The sequence below is a fragment of the Pseudophryne corroboree genome, chromosome 5 (assembly GCF_028390025.1).
Source record: "Pseudophryne corroboree isolate aPseCor3 chromosome 5, aPseCor3.hap2, whole genome shotgun sequence".
NCBI lineage: Eukaryota > Metazoa > Chordata > Amphibia > Anura > Myobatrachidae > Pseudophryne > Pseudophryne corroboree.
Genome location: NC_086448.1, coordinates 342,151,390 through 342,171,688, shown reverse-complemented (window position 1 = coordinate 342,171,688; position 20,299 = coordinate 342,151,390). Strand labels below are relative to the sequence as shown.

General features: G+C 43.0%; 1 protein-coding gene across 1 annotated transcript in view; it reads left to right on the top strand.

Moving 5' to 3' along the window:
• The window catches only part of ITGA9 (integrin subunit alpha 9), an 838,556-nt gene extending 818,469 nt beyond the window's left edge, over positions 1–20,087 (top strand). The window contains exon 28 of the mRNA XM_063922573.1: positions 18,950–20,087. Within this exon, the coding sequence (XP_063778643.1) occupies positions 18,950–19,048 (99 nt within the window). The 3' untranslated portion in view covers positions 19,049–20,087. The remainder of the gene's footprint in view (positions 1–18,949) is intronic.
• The last annotated feature ends 212 nt before the right edge of the window (positions 20,088–20,299 follow it).

The following is a 20,299-nucleotide window of genomic DNA, read 5'->3' as shown; positions in this document are numbered from 1 at the left end:
TGAAATAACTCTTTTTTTTTTGTGCCGTGAATTTCCTTCCCATGGCCTCATTAAGACGTACTGAATATTTGGCAACATTCTGATAAAAAGTTTGTGCTGTAGACTGCGTGGAATAGATGAACTTTAATTATAGAGATTATGGGGTATATTCTATTAGGGTCGAAAACTGCCATCTGTCGAAAAGACGGCAATTTTCGACTTTTTAAGGTCGAATCGTGATTCGACCTATTCAGTCCCAGCAGTTTTAATTCGACAAGTCGTGGAATTCGACTTGTCGAATAGTACGTGAATCGGCGCTATAGCTACCGATTCACGTACTTTTGAGTAAAACGGGTCCAAATTCAACAGGACTTGGCCTCGTTTCCGACCATCTCAGTCCGACATAAAAAAATGTCGAACTGAGATGTGGGACCCAAAGGAGGAGAGAGGGGGGGGGACCACGGGGAGACGGGGGACAGCCGCGGGCATACAGGGGCGAGCAGCGCTACAGCACAGCGCTGCAGCAGGATGTCTCACAGCCGCGCCGCTCACGGCTGCGTCCACCCGGCTCCAGCAAGTGAGGTCACGCTTGCTGGAGCCGGGTGGACACTGCCGTGAGGTCTGGCGGCGGTGAGACATCCTTCTGCAGCGCAGCTCTCCTCCGTCTGTCCGCGGCTGTCCCCGCTGGTCTCCTCCCTCTCCGGTCCCTCATCTCAATTCAACTTTTTTAAAGTCGAATTGAGATGAGATTGAATAGGGGTTGTCGGATCCGTTCCGACAAATGCATGTCGGAATGGATCAGACCCTAATTGAATATACCCCTATATGCTTAATTCAAATATATTGGGCATTCTTATTTTAGGTTATTTTAACATAGATATGAAATTGCTGTTGACGTATTTATTGTACGTAAACATAGCAAGTCTGTCCAATTTTTTCATTATGCAACACCATATTTATTTTGAAAAACATAATGGAAGAACAAAAGGACAGATCCTGTCAAACCAACTTACTTGGCTTTTATGAAACAGTAAGCGCAAACCTAGATCAGGGTAAAGACGTGGATGTAATCTTTTTAGACTTTGCCAAAGCGTTCGATACTGTACCACACATGAGACTTATCTACAAGCTACAAGAATCAGGGCTAGGAAGCACAATATGCACTTGGGTCAAAAACTGGTTAGATAATAGGGAGCAGCGCGTTGTGGTTAATGGATCTTTTTCAACTTGGACTGAAGTGCTAAGTGGTGTGCCGCAAGGCTCAGTATTAGGACCGCTATTGTTCAATATTTTCATTAACGACCTAACAGAAGGTCTAGAGAGCATGGTGTCAATTTTTGCAGATGATACCAAATTGTGTAAGGCTATAAATACAGAGGAGGATGCCGAGTCTCTTCAGAACGACTTAGTTAAATTAGAAGCATGGGCAGCCAAATGGAGAATGCGCTTCAACACAGACAAGTGTAAGGTAATGCACTGTGGTAACAAGAACAAAAATTACACCTACCTACTAAATAGGGTAAAATTAGGGGATTCTGTACTGGAAAAGGACTTAGGTGTCCTCATAGATAGCAAGCTAAGCAGTAGTACCCAAAGTAGGACTGCAGCAAAGAAGGCTAATAAGATATTAGCATGCATAAAACGGGGTATTGATGCTAGGGACGAGAGTATTATACTCCCGTTATATAAATCACTAGTGAGGCCACACCTTGAATACTGTGTACAATTCTGGGCACCGTACTACAAAAAGGATATCCTGGAGCTTGAAAAGGTACAGAGGAGGGCGACCAAACTAATTAAGGGCATGGAGACGATGGAATACAAGGAAAGGCTTGAAAGACTAGGCATGTTTACATTGGAAAAGCGGAGACTAAGAGGGGATATGATCAACATCTACAAATATATAAGGGGACAATACACAGAGCTTGCGCGGGACCTGTTTTTGGTTCAACACAGAGGACTCGTGGACACTCGCTCAGGTTAGAGGAGAGGAGATTCCGCACAATACGGCGTAAAGGCTTTTTCACGGTAAGGACAATACGTGTTTGGAATTCCCTGCCCGAGGGAGTTGTAATGGCGGAATCTGTCAACACCTTTAAGAATGGGTTAGATAAATTCCTAATGGATAAGGATATCCAGGGGTATGGTGCATAGTCATGCATTATAGTTACTATAAATAGGGATAAAATGCAACGGCTGACAGCAGCATCAGTCAGAAATTTTTGTCAAATCATCATGCATAGGAGACCACAAATAGGTTGAACTCGATGGACAATTGTCTTTTTTCAACCTCAGATACTATGTTACTATGTTACTATGTAAATATAGTATGAGATATGGTCAACACATACCAAAATGCAAAACTGAGTATACATGATCAACAGATGCAGAAAATAAACACGTTGTGCATCTTCCCTAGACACATTAAATTACAGTATACAGTATTTGCAAATCACCTCCCTCCCACAGAACAAGAGCTATTGCTCTGCACAGTCACCAATGCATGGAAGAGAATAACAGACACTGCTTACATGTATGATTAATATAATTTAGCTCACTTTCAAGAGGTAAATGATACAAATGGAAGCAGTATTCAGTTTATTGTTATTCTTGTTTTTATTAATATTTTATTGTTATTTTCCCTGAGCATAATTCAAATGTATGTAAGGCCTGATTCAGAGATAAGTGCAGTTCGTCTTTTGATGCTAATGCTGCGGGAGGCGTCCTGTGTAACAAGACGCCTCCAGCAGGCTTCTCTGATCTGCTGCTGCATCTAAAGCCCACATCTCTGGATCATCTGCGAGAACAACAGACATCTGAGTAACACTCAGGTTACGAAGGATAGACAGTGTAATCACGCAGCAGAGGCCAAGAAATCTGCATCGGAAGACAGAGATCGTGTCCTCGGCATGCCTACAAAACGACACCCCCACGTCTTGTAAAACACAGCTGCCGCCCCTGATCAGACACAACATGTTAATCACGCTTAGTTTGGGTGGCACTGCAACTGTTGTAGCATCCACTGATCTGCACATGTACAGTGCTGATCCTGGCATGCACATATCAGTAACCATAGTAGATGTACGCAGACCATCGGGTTTAAAAATCAGTAACATCGTTTCTGCTGTACGCCTCCCAAAAACACAATTTGCCACAACTCTGAACATCTAAAAATTAGTCATAGAGTATCAGAGTCTCTAATATCCCTTTTACACCAAAAACCCAGCTCCAGCCCATGTCACTGAATATGGGTTTCAAGCCATGTCACAGCGGTTTGAAACCCTGGCTCTCTATAGGCTTGTAACGGGACCAGGGTTGGATAATCCGGGTTACCCATTTACCCTGCCCGGGTCCAACCCTGCTCGCTACCTGTGTTGGATTCCCTGGTCAGTGGACCCAGGTTATTTTTCGGGGACCTTTTACACCGAGTCGGCAATAACCTGGGTTATTCAGGGGTGTAAAAGAGGTATAAGTTAGGAATGAGACTGATAAATGTCCTATGAGGCGTGACATATGAATTTATCAAATGCAAGAAAGAATCAATCCCAACAATTCAATATACTCTACCTGATATCATTACATACAATGTCATGCTGCACATATAACCATGTTGTGACTATGGAAATTTTTACAAATTAAATTCCTTTTTCTTCAGTACTTTGGAGTGACGTGCGGTTTGCTAGTTTAGCAACAGTGGGATTATGTCAATATAGCACAAGCACCCAGGTCACTGGATACTTTTGTAATAGGAGTGCCGGATGAACTAATGATACAATTACATACATATACATATAGAGGAACTACAGTACATACAAATATACATGTCAGCCTCCCCTCCTTGTGGGGAAGAACAATATATGACTTTCAAGAATACTGAATGTAAAATACAAGTACACATCTGAGAGTTTTTAATACACTTTTCTATACACTATCTTTTAAATATATTTTACTGATTTTAAAATGGACCTCTTGACGTGATGATTATTGGTTGCAGTTATAAAAAATAATGCTGCTAATTTTAATTTAATACTATTATTCTGGTCCGTTAGTGCACTACGTAAATAACTTTCTTTGCTTTTTTTGTGTTAGGAATTGGTTTTAATGTTCAGTAGTAGCAGCTCCCCAAGTATGAAGTCACATAAGAAGGGAGGGGACGATAATAATTGTACATAAGAGATAGTAATCTGGATTGGGGGTGTTACGTGTTTCAGTGGTGGTCAGAAACTCTGAAAATTCTTTTAGGTTAAAGCCTGTGGTAGGAAATTGCGGAAATACTTGGAATACAAACACGGAGATTAGGTGTTAAAAGCTAAGGATTAATTTTATGAAAGTGCATAGAATCCTTGTAGTAGGGAAATAGGACATTTTAGCATTACAGTGCTGGGAACACGTCTTATAGTGTATATGGCTAAAGATTTACAATGTGCTTTTCATCAAGGAACTTATCCAAGCTGATCTAAGAACCCCGTAACTCAGTCGCTTCTGCTATTTCCTCTGGCATACTCATGAATTCCACTAGCTGATTTCTCTGCATGAAGAGAATTCCAAGATGCATTCCATTATTTAGCTTTTGTGGATATCCGCTTGCTTATTTTATTGTGACACTCATTTCCCCCATTTGGTACCTGGAAGTAATTATTAGCAATAATGAATAACAACCCCGCCAGATTGCTTTAATGAGGTAGCCAGGGATTTTATGCATATTTTGTGTACGCACTTAATAGAGGAAAAACTAGAATTTTAGTAATAGGTCTTCTGGTCTGTTTTGTTCTAAAGGTATGGATGAACTTTCATTGTTTGTGTTCAATTTTTAATAAATGCAATTTTCAGCTGCAAGCATGAAGGAGGCTGTATATTAAGAAGTTTAATAACTCGCTCCCATATTCATATATTGGTGACCACACTTTTCTTCTTCCACTGCTCATTTTCAACAACACTACATTTATATGTTTCTACTCTAATGTAATCGCTTATAGGACAGTAGGACTTGGTTTATTACCACAATATGTACAGGTTGAGTATCCCTTATCCAAAATGCTTGGGACCAGAAGTATTTTGGATATCGGATTTTTTTCTGTATTTTGGAATAATTGCATACCATAATGAGATATTATGGCGATAGGACCCAAGTCTAAGCACAGAATGCATTTATGTTTCATATACACCTTATATACACAGCTTGAAGGTCATTTTAGCCAATATTTTTAATAACTTTGTACATTAAACAAAGTGTGTGTATATTCACACAATTCATTTATGTTTCATATACACCTTATACACACAGCCTGAAGATCATATAATACAATATATTTAATAACTTTGTGTATTAAACAAAGTTTGTGTACATTGAGCCATCAAAAAACAAAGGTTTCACTATCTCACTCTCACTCAAAAAAGTCTATATTTCGGAATATTCCATATTTCGGAATATTTGGATAAGGGATACTCAACCTGTATTGATATACAGTAAGTGGAAAATGAGAAACGTACTGGATATTTAATTATACTAGCCCCAACAGCATTGGGGTGAGTTTTCTGTCATTTGGGATTGTCTTGTAACATTATGAGGGGGTATCATAACGTTTCAATTATCACCATGAACAAAATGAGATAGAAAGTTAAGAGGTCTATTCATGAAGTAGTGAAAAGTGTGGAGAAGTGAGCAAGTGGAGAATTTGCCCATGGCAGCCAATCAGCTGCTATGTATAATTTAATAGAATACATTTTATAACTGTTTCCTCAATACTGATGGGTTGCCATGGCCAATTTCTCCTCCCGCTCACTTCTCCACTCTTTTCACTGCTTCATGAATAGACTCCTTAATGTGGTATGTTGAACTTAAGTCAAGTCTCCACCTAGAGACACTGCAGAGCCACACATTTCTGCCAGTGTTACTTGACCTTCTGCAATCCATCATTATAGAAGTCCTGTGATTGCCTAAAGAAACACTGTTCCATTTCCTGAATGACATAATTTGTGTCGTCAAATTGCCTACTCTGAACTAGATTCTTCATCTTAGGGAAGAGAAAGAAGTCGCTGGGTGCAACATCAGGTGCATAGGGAGGATGGGACAAAATTTCATAGCCACACCTGTCAGCTAACACAGCAGATGCTTGGGCAGAATTGGCGGCTAGGAGACGGATGCCTTTGCTGATCATACTACTGTATTTTTCTTTCTCGGCATCTTGCAATATCTGCAGAAGGTTGTAGTAGTAAGCGCTGGTGATGGTGTGACTCATTGGAAGGTAATTGGTCAGGAGATTGCTTGTGAAATGGGGCCAGCAAGTGGTGAACCCAGGGCTGTTTCTAGACTATTTGGCTCCCAGTGCGAACAGTAAAAAAATGTTTGCCCCCCCCACAGACGTTGTGCCTAGGGGCGTCCTCTCCCCTAAATCCGCCCCTGGGCCCAGGGTGTGTGTGTGCGGGGGGGGGGGGGGGGGTCAAAATATGCACAATGTAGCAGTTTAACTGTGCATGTGCTCCTCGCCCGGGCATTGCTGGTCTCAGAACGCCAGATGGGGTTTTCAAAGTGAATTGCTGGAGCATACCATAACCATTACTTATTCCATATTAAGGTTCCCTTTCGACTAATACTGTAAATGAAATGTATCACCATGTCTCAGAGTTAACATATATCAATATATTTTGGTTTTTGCAAGCTAAGATTGTATTATTAAAAGCAGTTTTGTGCTGTAAATAGCCAACTAATCACAATTTTACATCTATTAAATCATCATCATGTCCCTTCAGTTATCCCTCAAGAGGTGCAAAATCTAGGCAAGTATGATTAAAATGAGCAAGAAGAGGTAAAATAGAACAGGAAAGGATTTATGTAATGAGGAATGGGAGTGGCATTGCTCTAATCCAGTATATAATAATACTACAGCGAAGGTCTTTAGTGATGGCGATATAATATATTAACATCCTATAAAATATTAAATTGGTTTTTACAAATGTTTAAGAAACAAAAAAGGAGATTTATGGTAAGAACTTACCCTTGTTAAATCTCTTTCTGCAAGGTACACTGGATTCCACACGGAATAACATCGGGGTGTAGAGTAGGATCTTGATCCGAGGCACCAACAGGGTAAAAGCTTTGACTGTTCCCAAGATGCTCAGCGACGCCTCCTCTATAACCCCGCCTCCGTGCACAGGAGCTCAGTTTTTTCAACCAGTCCAATGCAGTAGCAGGTGATAGAGACGACAGCAGTTAGTAGCCACAGACACCACATTCTCACGACAGGAGAAGGTATCAGCGGCTAATGCCATACCAACCCAAAATAGCTAAGTGCATCAGGGTGGGCGCCCTGTGAAACCCAGTGTACCTCGCAGAAAGAGATTAACAAGGGTAAGTTCTTACCATAAATCTCCTTTTCTGCAGCGGGGTACACTGGTATTCCACAGGGAATAACATCGGGGATGTCCTAAAGCAGTTCCTTATGGGAGGGGATGCACTGTAGCGGGCACAAGAACCCGGCGTCCAAAGGAAGCATCCTGGGAGGCGGAAGTATCGAAGGCATAGGACCTTATGAATGTGTTCACTGAGGACCACGTAGCCGCCTTGCACAATTGTTCAAGGGTCACACCACGGCGGGCCACCCAAGAAGGTCCAACTGACCGAGTAGAATGGGCTTTGATGGTAGCAGGAGCTGGAAGGCCAGCCTGTACATAAGCATGTGCAATCACCATTTTAATCCATCTGGCCAAGGTCTGCTTGTTAGCAGACCAGCCATGTTTATGATAACCAAACAGTACAAAGAGAGAATCAGACTTCCTAACGGAGGTTGTCATCTTCACAGAGATACGGAGAGCCCGTACCACATCCAAAGACCGCTCTTTGGAGGATAAATCCGGAGAGACAAAGGCCGGAACCACAATCTCCTGGTTAAGGTGGAAAGAAGACACCACCTTAGGTAGATAACCAGGGCGCGTTCAAAGAACCGCCCGGTCATGGTGAGAAATCAGACAAGGGGACCTACAAGACAAGGCACCCAAATCTGATACACGTCTGGCAGAGGCAATAGCCAGCAGAAACAAGACCTTGAGGGAAAGCCACTTAAGGTCCGCAGATTCAAGAGGTTCAAATGGAGACTCTTGCAAAGCCTCCAGAACCACCGACAAATCCCGAGGAGCCACAGGTGGGACATAGGGAGGTTGAATCCGTAAAACACCCTGAGTGACTGTATGAACATCCGTCATACCAACAAGGCAGAAATATGAACATTGAGGGAGGCCAGCCCAAGGCCCAAGTCCAGGTCCTGTTGTAGGAAGGCCAAAAGTTTGGCTGTACTAAACTTGTAAACGTCATGATTGTTAGATGCACACCAAGCAAAGTAAGAATTCCAGACCCTATGGTAAATCTGAACAGAAGCCGGCTTACGGGCCTTCAACATAGTTTGAATGATCACCTCAGAATATCCTTAGGCCCTCAGTACGGAATCTTCAAGAGCCACGCCATCAAAGCCAGTCAGGTAGAATCCTGGTAAACACAAGGGCCCTGAACGAGGAGGTCTGGCCATTGCGGAAGCAGAAGAGTACGCTCTAGCGAGAGACCCTGCAGGTCTGAGAACCAATGCCGTCTGGGCCACGCTGGAGCTATTAGAAGGATTTCTCCTTCTTGTTGAACTTCCTCACTACTCTAGGCAGGAGTGACATCGGAAGGAACACGTACGGTAGCCGAAAGTTCCATGGAATTGCCAGTGCGTCCACGAACGCCGCTTGAGGATCCCTTGTTCTTGCTCCGAATACCGGAACCTTGTGATTGTGTCGAAACGCCATCAGGTCTACATCTGGTAGGCCCCACTTGTCCACTAGGAGTTGAAAGACTTCTGGATGAAGGCTCCACTCTCCGGCATGTACGTCCTGACGACTGAGGAAGTCCACTTCCCAGTTGAGGACCCCTGGAATGAACACTGCCAATATGGCTGGCAGAAGGTGTTCCGCCCATTGAAGTATCTTTGACACTTCCATCTTTGCCATGCGGCTTCGAGTGCTGCCTTGATGATTTATGTACGCCCCCGTGGTGGCGTTGTCTGACTGTACTTGAACAAGCCTGTTCAGTACCAGATGCCGGGCCAGTTTCAGAGCATTGAACACTGCCCGCAATTCCAGAATGTTTATCGGGAGGAGAGACTCCTCCCTGGTCCACCGACCCTGAAGAGAGTGTTGCTCCAACACCGCGCCCATACCCCTCAGACTTGCATCCATCATCAGAAGGACCCAGTTGGAGATCCAGAAGGGACGACCCCTGCGCAATCGTTGGTCCTGCAGCCACCAGGTCAGTGACAGACATCCGGAGACAAGGAGATCATTTGAGACCTTATATAGTCCCCTGGTTCCAAAGCCAGGACAATAGAGCGAAGGGCCTCCATATGAAATTTGTAGACCCTCACAAACTTGTTCAAAGATTTGAGGTTGAGAATGGGCCGGGAGGAACTATTCAGTTTGGGGACTAGGAACAGCGTTGAATAGTACCCTCTTCCCCTCTGAGCCAGAGGCACCGGCACTACCACTCCGGTGTCCAGGAGGGATTGTACCACTAAACGGAGAGTTGTTGCCTTCGCCTGATCCGAAGGGATGTCGGTCAGGCAACAGCGAGGAGGGGGACGTGTCTTGCAGGATAATGCGTATCCGTGAGTGACGACTTCCCGTACCCAAGCGTCTGAAGTGGTCTTCAACCATACCTGGGTGAACTGTAGAAGTCGGCCTCCCACCCTGGGATCCCCCAGGGGGAGGCCCACCCCGTCATGCCACAAGCTTGTCAGATTTTGAAGCCGGCTGACGGGGCAGCCCAGGCACGTTTAGGCTTGGGCTTGGTGATTTTGGAATTGCGAGACTGTTTCGGGTACGCCTGACCCTCTGCTTTACCCAGAGGGCGAAAAGGAACAAAAGGAAGTACTCTTAGCCTTCGGGGCCGAAGGAGTAGTACTAGGTAGACATGCAGTCTTAGCAGACGCCAAGTCAGCGATGTCAGGAATCCGCATTCTCCATTGCATCACTTCCAGTGAACAGGCGTCTCCTGGCTTCAGTCCTCTGTTTTCAGAGTATTCCCTGTGAATTGGACCTGTGGAACTACAGGTCCCAGCAGTTCCAGTCTTCAGTCTCCTGCAGCCCACAGCTCACTGTGCTCCACCTAACCAGTTCTATCTTTTGGTAACCACTGGTTTCAGCCAGCAGCCTGGAGTACACAGTGCTTCTAGATAAACAGCATTAACTCCCGGTGCACTACTGATCCCAGCCAGCAACCAGCAGTGCATTGCATTAACTGTCTACAGAATTATTCTTCTGGTTAATCACCAGCTCCAGTTAACTCTCAGCTGATCTGGGCACCCAACCCTGGAGGGTGTGTTCTCACAGAGATTCATCCAATCATCACAGAGCAAGGGGTATAAACTCCAGTTCCTGGCTCATTCTCATCGCCTTGGACAACGAGTCACATTTGGTGTGTCAAGTCTCCAGTGGTTCCCCGTGTTCCAGTCTCCAGTGGTTCCCCGTGTTCCTGTCTCCAGTGGTTCCCCGTGGTTCCTCTCATCATTTCATTCCATTCATAATCCTGCATTTCTCCTGCTTGTTCCAGACTCCAGCCACAGCCTGCCACAGTTCATCACCAGTAAGAGACTCTCCTCAGGTGTTATTCATTGCCTAACTTGTGCACCTTATTACCAGCATTCCATTCTGTGCATTGCATCCAGCACTTAACAAGCATGCTGAGTTAGGACTGTCTCCTGCCTGGGCCTTGCTTGGCTAAAGAACTTTTATGTTACAGAGACTGTGTGCTTTTGCAAGTATTACCGGAGTTCTGTTTTCTAAACCATTTACATTTATTTACCAAGTCATTCCACGTTTAGTTATCAGAGACTATGTGCTTTGCAAGTATTACCAGAGTTCTGTTTTCTAAACCATTTACATTTCTCAAGTTATTCCACGTTACCGGAGTTTTGCTTTGTTTCAATAATTATCAGTACCTTGGATTCAGTTACCGTTTTTCATTTCATTTCTGCTACTACCAATGCTACGTATCATCTATTATTATATTATTGTTCTGTGACTTTTGTGTTTATTAAACATCAGCGCATATGCGCAGGACTTTATTCAGTCTCCACGTTTCATACGTCATTCCAACACTGACCCACTAGTGCCCCCTCCGGGAACAGACTAGATCAGAATCCTGACAGCCTGACAAGCGACAATCTTGTTGAGATCCTCACCAAAGAGGATGTTTCCTTTAAACGGGAGCATCTCCAAGGATTTCTTAGAGTCCAAGTCCACCGACTAGGACCGCAACCAGATGATAAAGCTGGACATATATTATACACCAGTGAAACTCGTTCAGTTTGCACGCCACTGATGCAGCAATTGTCTGGAATCCACGCTTTCAAGCCATCCTGAGAACCAGGACTTTATTTGAGACCCACCTTCAATATTTCTGCAGCATTTAAAAATTTCCATCAGCATATGAAGGACATCCCAGCTGATTTCACCAGGAGAGTGCTATCTCCCAAAGATCTTGTTTTCTCCAGGAGTTGGACTTATGCTCAGCATTTAAAGGACATCCCAGCTGATGAAAACAAGGGACTGCCTTTCCCACCAACTATTCTGGTAAAAAGAATACAGATCCTATTTATTTCTGCTAGATTGTGGGCCTCAATATAAATCTAAGTGGAACAATTGCTATCAGTGGCCTAATCAATATCACTGGCACTACATAACATATATGTGATTTTTATTGTTTTTAATGTTTCTATTATATGTTAAACAATATTAATACAAGCCTAAATTGTCGTTTATTAGCTTAAACAGTCAGCGCTGGTATACCTTTCTATTTATTTGTATTTTCTCGGGGGATTCCTGACCACCCCAATACCAGCAGCTGTTGATAGCGCACCTGTATACACATTTTTTCTCCTCTATTACTGAGTAAAGCTATGTGTATATAAACAGATATATCAATGCACAGTAAAAACTGGTGGAATATCACAGGGTACTTGTACTAAATAACCCTGAAGTATGCACTTGTTCTTAACTAACACTGTCTAAACGACATGTAGAATACAAGTGTCCTGTAAATGCACAGCGCTGATAATGCAGACGGCTTTACAGAGGAGGCATCACCCAGCAGTCCCAGAATCAGCGCAGCACTGTGTAATGGCGCCCAAACACTGACAGGGAGTGAGGGAGACAGAGAGATGCAGCTCCAGGGCGGGAACATTTACTCTAAATGGCGCCCAGGGGCTGGGGGAGGGGCTACAGGCCAGAGCCTTAGCACCTTGCTGGATTTCACCACCGGGTGCTGCGGGTCTTAATAAAATGGATTATAGCATAGTCCGACCTGTGACCTTGCCCTGGTGATCTAGTGGTGTCCCTAGACTGCCACAGTGTCCACGCCAGTGCGTGCTGCCACCTCCTAATGGCCGCGGCAGATCGCGATTTCCAGCGGGTCCCGCCTGAGGGACCCTCTTACCTCCTTCCTGAGTGCGGCCACGCGATCCTGGAGAACTTCAGTTAGTGTGTGTGCCCTGGGTGAAGAACTGGAGCAACCGCTGTAAGTACCCGGCAACCAGGGACGCGGGAGTATATAGTGCCGCTTGGGGAGGTGATGGAGCTGCAGCAGGAGATATCAGAATGATTTCTAGCACTAGAGTGCCGCTGCTGCAGCCCTTGAAGTCTTCTATCTTCTTTAAAATAGCTCTTCTTAGGGCTGCTGGAGCAGCCCTGCCTGTTAGCTGTCTGCACTGCAGGCACCAACTTACAAACTGAGCTCCTGTGCACAGAGGCCGGGTTATAGAGGAGGCGGCGCTGAGCATCTTGGGAACAGTTAAAGCTTTTAGCATGTTTGTGCCTCGGATCAAGATCCTACTCTACACCCCGATGTTATTCCCTGTGGAATACAGTGTACTCCGCTGCAGGAATATTGTTAGCACTCCCTATACTACTGTGAATTTCCAGTATTTAAAATAACCATTTAAATATCAGCCAATCAGCCTTCAGGATAACAATATTATAAAAATAATTTTTTATTTATACACAAACAAAAGGTATTTATAACCTAAAAGTTTGTCCTAGGTACAAATATCTAAAAATTCAATAAAACAATTAAACAATCTTATACATAGTTGTGAGGAATTTACAGTCAGGTGATCAGTCAGAACTTGTAGGAGACGGGCATCCAACCAGGTGCTTGTATTATAGCTTTGTTAGCTCAATAGTATAAACTTTTATACTATTGAGCTAACAAAGCTATAATACAAGCACCTGGTTGGATGCCCGTCTCCTACAAGTTCTGACTGATCACCTGACTGTAAATTCCTCACAACTATGTATAAGATTGTTTAATTGTTTTATTGAATTTTTAGATATTTGTACCTAGGACAAACTTTTAGGTTATAAATACCTTTTGTTTGTGTATAAATAAAAAATTATTTTTATAATATTGTTATCCTGAAGGCTGATTGGCTCCCACAAGATCTTTTTCCTATCCCATACCTATTCTAGATACCTTATCTGACAGAGGGTATTTCTTGTTGGTTAGAGACAAGTGGTACAGCGCAAAAAGAAGGGTTACCTTTTGTTTTATAATTTAAATATCAGCGTTAATATATACTGCTGACGCAAGGTGCATCTTATTACCATATACGATAATAGTGCACTGAACATTGCAGCACTATGTCCTTTAAGAGAAAGCAAGTACTCACACACATGGTTTACTGAGGTCCAACGCTCAGAGATATATATATGTATGTGATATTAAAAGTTATGCATACAAAATAACATATGTACAGTATATCATACAGTATAACATGTATAAGCCTAGGTAAGTGGTACAGAATTAGTTACATAAGAAACAGTTGCAGCCAGTATACATCACCCCATCCCACAGGACACTCCTTTCTAGATAGACTCTGCATCTCTTTCCCTCAGCAACTGACTAACTATCCCCCAGAAAACTGCATATATCAAACAGTGGGAATTAACAGGTTGTTGGTTTCGGTCTCCTTCCATTGGCCCAGGAGAGGAAGGTTTCTCATTCATTGTGTGTTATTGGTCAGTTCATATGTAAGCAATGTCCAGTTTGAAGATGCAGGTACAGGGATTAACCACTGGTTTCTCAGTAAATCCTTTGTTCTCTTAGAATGTGACTTTATATTTATACATTTGGTCATAACTAATCGTTGCAATGTGCTACAATTTACCCATAGCTATCAAATTAATCCACACATTCTCCTGACCATTTTGACACTAAGCATGATATAATTCACTTGTTCCATCCCAATAATACATATATATCTGGTAACACTCTATTATATAAATACCATATAATACAAGTCTGGTGCTAGACATGTTTTGTCTATGTGTAATTTATGTGTTGTATGAAATATGTGTCTGTGTGCGTCTTTATGGCGTTTCTCAGTGATTGTGCCGTTTACCATATACACACCCACCACGCTGCAACACGCACGCCATGCGACTCTATGCATGATGTACGGTAAAGAAGCATGGTGCATCCATATACGTCAATTGCGTCTTTACGCTACCACCGAGAAGCGCCAATCTGTGTGTGGTTTGTATTGGCTTCTTTTTCCGACTTCGACACTACCCTATACTATTTAGGTATCAGCTGTACTTTAATAAGCCAGATGGTATGTCTTGCTAAGAAAGAAATGAAAGGACAGTGTTTTTAGATTTTTTTTTTAATATATAACATTGTCATATATATGCATTCCAGAGATATAATAGATTATTGCTTATCTGTTGTTATAGTATTGTCTTTCTCAAATGATAGCAGGTGAAATAAAAGGACTGGGATGTCATGTACTTTCTCCCGTGGTGTACAGTTTGTAATGAGAGGGAGGCAAATAATACAATATAGCTTATCGTGTTTGGTGGTTTGTGTGGACCTACACCCGTTTCACGACCTCCTGGGAATAATCAGTTTGGGAGCAGTATGCCCTTAAATCACATTCCACGAGCTAACCAAGAAAGATTATGCTAGCAAATGCAGAATGAGGTGAAAAATCATAGGGACAGTTTAAAAATCTTTGCTCGTTGACAGCTGTATAAATTATTCATCATATATATAACTTGCATTTTACATTCAGTCATCTTTAAAGGCATATATTCAGTCATCTTTAAAGGCATATATTGTATAAGGAGGGTGAGGCTGGCATGCATAACTGTTACGAATGTCCATCTAGATTGCAGCTTTATCTTTTTTCCAGGAAAACACTGTAACGTAGCATTTCATATGCAGATACAGCCGCAGGCCCACACAGAATAAAGGCATGCCACATATCATTAATTAATCAGCATAAACTACATGTGCGACTTATTTGCATAGGTATGTGAATAAGATGCATTTTTAAGGACAGCAGCACAGAGTATTTCAGGAGACAGCAAAACTGTGGAAGGCCTGGAGCAATTTACAACAAACTTGGTACACATCTGACTTACTATCTGGGAACAAACTCTGTGGGGTTTAGACACACCTAGCACCCCTAGGGGTGGGACAGCGGCACAGAGTATTTCAGGAGACAGCATAACTCCTGAATGGCTAGAGTCAGACCAATTTACAACAAACTTGGTACACATATGATTTACACTCGGGAAACAAACACTGTGGGGGTCAGACACCCCTAGCACCCCTAGGGGGTGCGACAGCAGCACAGAGTATGTCAGCAGACAGCATAGCTGTGGAAGGCCTGGAGCTATTTACAACAGACTTGGTACACGTATGACTTACAAGCTGGGAACAAACACTGTGGGGGTAAGACACCCCTAGCACCCCTAGGGTTGAGGCAGCACATCAGACAGCATAACTCTGGAATGCCTGGAGCAATTTATATAAAACTTGCCACACATATTACTTACACTCTGGGAACAAACACTGTGAGGGTAACACACCACTAGCACCCCCAAGGGTGGGCCAGCAGCACAGACTATATCAGGACATGCATTATATATCAGTGATGACAGGGCTGCATGTGACAAGGACAGTGACATGATCAGAGCCGGATTAAGGCTATGGGGGCCCCGGGGCACTTCAAACAGCATGGCCCTAACACCTAACAAGGAAGCAGGTGAATATATATATATATATATATATATATATATATATATCAGATTGAATCGGTACTCACCCTTACTGCAGGTATATCTGTTTCAGTGCCATCAGGTGGAATTTGTAGTCAAAACATCAGACAAGCAGCGGCACTTGGAAAGGGTGGTCTTCAGTATGCCGAATGTCGGGATCCCGGTGCACAGTATACCGGCGCCGGGATCCCGACACCCGGCATACCGACAGCTATTCTCCCTCGTGGGGTCCACGACCCCCCTGGAGGGAGAATAAATAGCGTGGCGCGCATAGCGCGCCACCGTGCCCGCAGCGAGCCCGCAAGGGGCTCCTTTGCGCTCGCCACACTGTCAGTATGCCGGTGGTCAGGTTCCCGGCGCCGGTATGCTGCTCGCCGGGAGCCCGGCCGCCGGCATACCGTACTACACCCCTTGGAAATGTAGTCAAAAAAATCAACAGTGTGTTTAATACATCACCTTGACAAAGGGTCCGCCGGGTCCCGAAACGTTGTATTGATTGAAGTGATGTATTAAACACACTGTTGATTTTTTTACTATGTTTCTGAGTGCCGCTATTAAATACATCGTCGTCAGGCACATGTGCCTGACGACATCGAAACGTTGCAGTATTCTGCAGTTTGTGGATTTTTTACCAAGTGCCGCCGTCCATGGGTGTAGTAATATGGGCTCATCCTCCAGAGGGTATCGGGACTTTACTTCTAGTTAACGGATGTGCTGCCCGCATCCAGTATATATATATATATATATATATCTTATACACAAACATACACATGCCTAATCATATACAGTATATGTTTACATCTACACACACACACACACACACACACACACACACACACACACACGTACATACTGTGTGTGTGTGTGTGTGTGTGTGTGTGTGTGTGTGTGTGTGTACATATATGTATAAACATGCACACAAACACACATTACACATACACACCAAACCATCACAAAACCAAACCATACATTCCAATTTAACAAAAAAAAAAATGGAAAAAAACCCCAATACAGCCAGCTTACTGTTTTCTCTGCTGCTGGCAGGCTGAATGTGACAGGAGAGTGAGAGCTCCTTCTTTCACTCACGCACCCTCCACTGGCGGCTCCACACAGTCCACACTTCTTCCTTGCACTGCAGCCTGCGCGCCCAGCCAATGACTGAGCCGCAGGCTGCACCTTTAGTTTCACTCCATTGGACAGCTGAGCCGTCGCTCAGCTGTCCTGCACTTCTATGCGGCGCCGGCGCCGCGGCTGTTAGGTTGCCATGGCAACCTATGGAGAGCCGTCGGAAGTGCGGCGCCGCAGATCAGACGCTGTGTGCGGGCGCAGGGGGGCCCTTTTGGAAAGGGGGGCCTGGGGTACTTACCCCCAGGGCCCCCCCCTTAATCCGGCTCTGGACATGATGCGAGGAGGGGAATGGAGGTAGCACAAACCCATACACTGAGAGTTATATAGTGGAATTATACACATATACAGTATATATATATATATATATATATCTATTATATATATATATATATCTATATATAGTTACAAACATACACACATATATATGTGCGCACATAGCACACATTGAAAATACCACACAACATATAATAAGACTCTTGGTTTACTTGAATGTACCAAAGTCAGACTATTGAGAAGCATCCCACTGGCAGGTGTTGAGAGGCTTTTGTAGGATACTAATAACACCACCAAAATGGTGCTGCCCATACATTTATATATACTACAAGAAATTGTACACTGCTGTTTTCCTTATAAATGTCGACGTATCTGTATTTCCATTAAGTTATTCATATCAATTATTTTGTTACTTGGGCCTCTATTAACAGCTAAAGGAATACAAGGAAGCCCTATTACCAGTGATTTTTTTTTTTTACAGCTGCCAAAAGTGAATGGTACACTTATTTCATCTGGCGGCATGTTCTACTTGCAAATATGGCTTTGGGAATACAATGCTTTGGTTTATCATAGGTTGTATGCCAACGTGCTCCACATTTCATCAGATTACTCAGAAAGCCTGGCTGATATTTTAATAGATTACGTCCATAGTATATATAAGCATGCCAGAGCTGCTTCCGGGGAATAAATGTAAAAGGCAGTATAAAGAAAAAAATGTATCTTTAAATTAGTTATGCAGTGTCGTCCTAATAGAAACGTATTACACGTATAAGTGGGTGAATAGAAGTGGTTGTATTACACATCTTACTATTTGCTCTTTTCAATTTTATTCTGACTTTTCTGTCGGAAAGTAACTGAAACGCATTAAAAGCTGACAGTGACCTATCACACTTCACTGTTTTTCTGTATTGCCAATCATATTGTAAGCTATATTATTATTTGATGTTTAATAGAACTGCTGCAGATTGATAGCAATTTTGTCTCCAAACCATTGGATTAGTATCCAGCACTGCAGCATGGGGACTTGTACAGAGGTTTGTAGTACAGTAGGTCCAAAATTACCATCAGTTTGAGAGAAAAAGGCAAGTGTGTAGTTTGAGCAGTCTAGCAGAACATAATAAAGAGACACAGGAAACGTAAGTATACCTCCTATGGACATTATATAACGTTATTTATACACCTATTCAGCAACATTTTATATTTATATATATCTCAATCCAAAGAGCCGGCAGTCACATAACTAAATGTCCTCGGGCCGCGGTGTACGCACCAAAGGATACCAGACGACAACAACTGCGTCACTCCAGCGAACTAGTAAAAAGAATCCATCACACAGGCCCTGTGTGATGGAGTCTTTTTACTAGTCCACTGGTATGGAGTATATACACTTGTATTTGTATATAAATCAATAGATTTATTATAATATAATTATTGCTGCTTGCCTTTTATTGATAACAATCTTTTGACTTTTTTACTTTTACAGATGGGATTTTTCCGCAGGAGGTACAAAGAGATCATTGAAGCAGAAAAGAATCGTAAAGAATATGAAGAAAGTTGGGACTGGGTCCAAAAAAATCAATGAGCTACATGTGCCGGTCCAGTCACCTGACACACATTCGCTAGCTAATTGGCTCTGCTCTTGTATCTTCCATATGTGGAAGAAAAAAAATCTTCTCCAGATTTTCCGGAGGCTTGTTGATGTTTATCCCTTTATCAGGCTGACTAGCACAGGAGAGTGTGTCCTGAGGCAACCACTAAAGCTACGTGAAATGACTGGAGCAATACTATTCCCTCTGCCAAGAAAAACTTTAGCCATCATGCTGCAGTGAATAGCATATTTATGAATCCATCATACAGTATGTGGTAAAACTTCAGGGAAAGCTGTTACCAAGAAGTATTTCTTTTTATAAATATATAACTTTTATACTGAATTTGTCTTTATAGTGGATGATTTAATGTTATAAATAGCTGTACAGTTCTCTATCGCACTGATACTTGGCTACACCCACTGATTTCCCTAAGCTGAGCACTCAGGAAATTCTAGAGTAAAAAAATGTATCAGATATCAATCGTGCAGGGTTGCACTAAACAGCAAGGATTAGGTTCAACTTTTAACACTTTCATTTCCAGATTACTCAGTTCAACAGGAACAGTAAATACATCCTTGCATATTGTATACATGTATAGATTTCTATGCATAGATTTCTATACACATACATACACACACATATACATGAAAATTATTATTAGAACTACAATTTATTTCAATAAAAGACATAGCTTATCGGTTATCCTGAGAGTCAGCACCTTGGATGCATGTTGGTGTGTAATACATATACCAGCACAGAATTTGTAACCAGCCCATTATGTAGAATGTTCCAGGAACCAGAAATATAAGAAAGAGAATAACTGCTGGTGCTCATACACAGACCTGCACACCAAGCGCCTCCTCCTACACCTCTCGCTGTCAGGTGCACTGCTAATCTGCTGGTGCTCATACAGAAACCTGCACACCAAGCGCCTCCTCCTACATCTCTCACTGTCAGATGCACTGCTAATCTGCTGGTGCTCATACACAGACCTGCACACCAAGCGCCACCTCCTACATCTCTCACTGTCAGATGCACTGCTAATCTGCTGGTGCTCATACACAGACCTGCATACCAAGCACCTTCTCCTACACCTCTCACCATCAGGTGCACTGTTAATCTGCTGGTGCTCATATACAGACCTGCATACCAAGCACCTCCTCCTACACCTCTCACCATCAGGTGCACTGTTAATCTGCTGGTGCTCATATACAGACCTGCACACCAAGCACCTTCTCCTACAC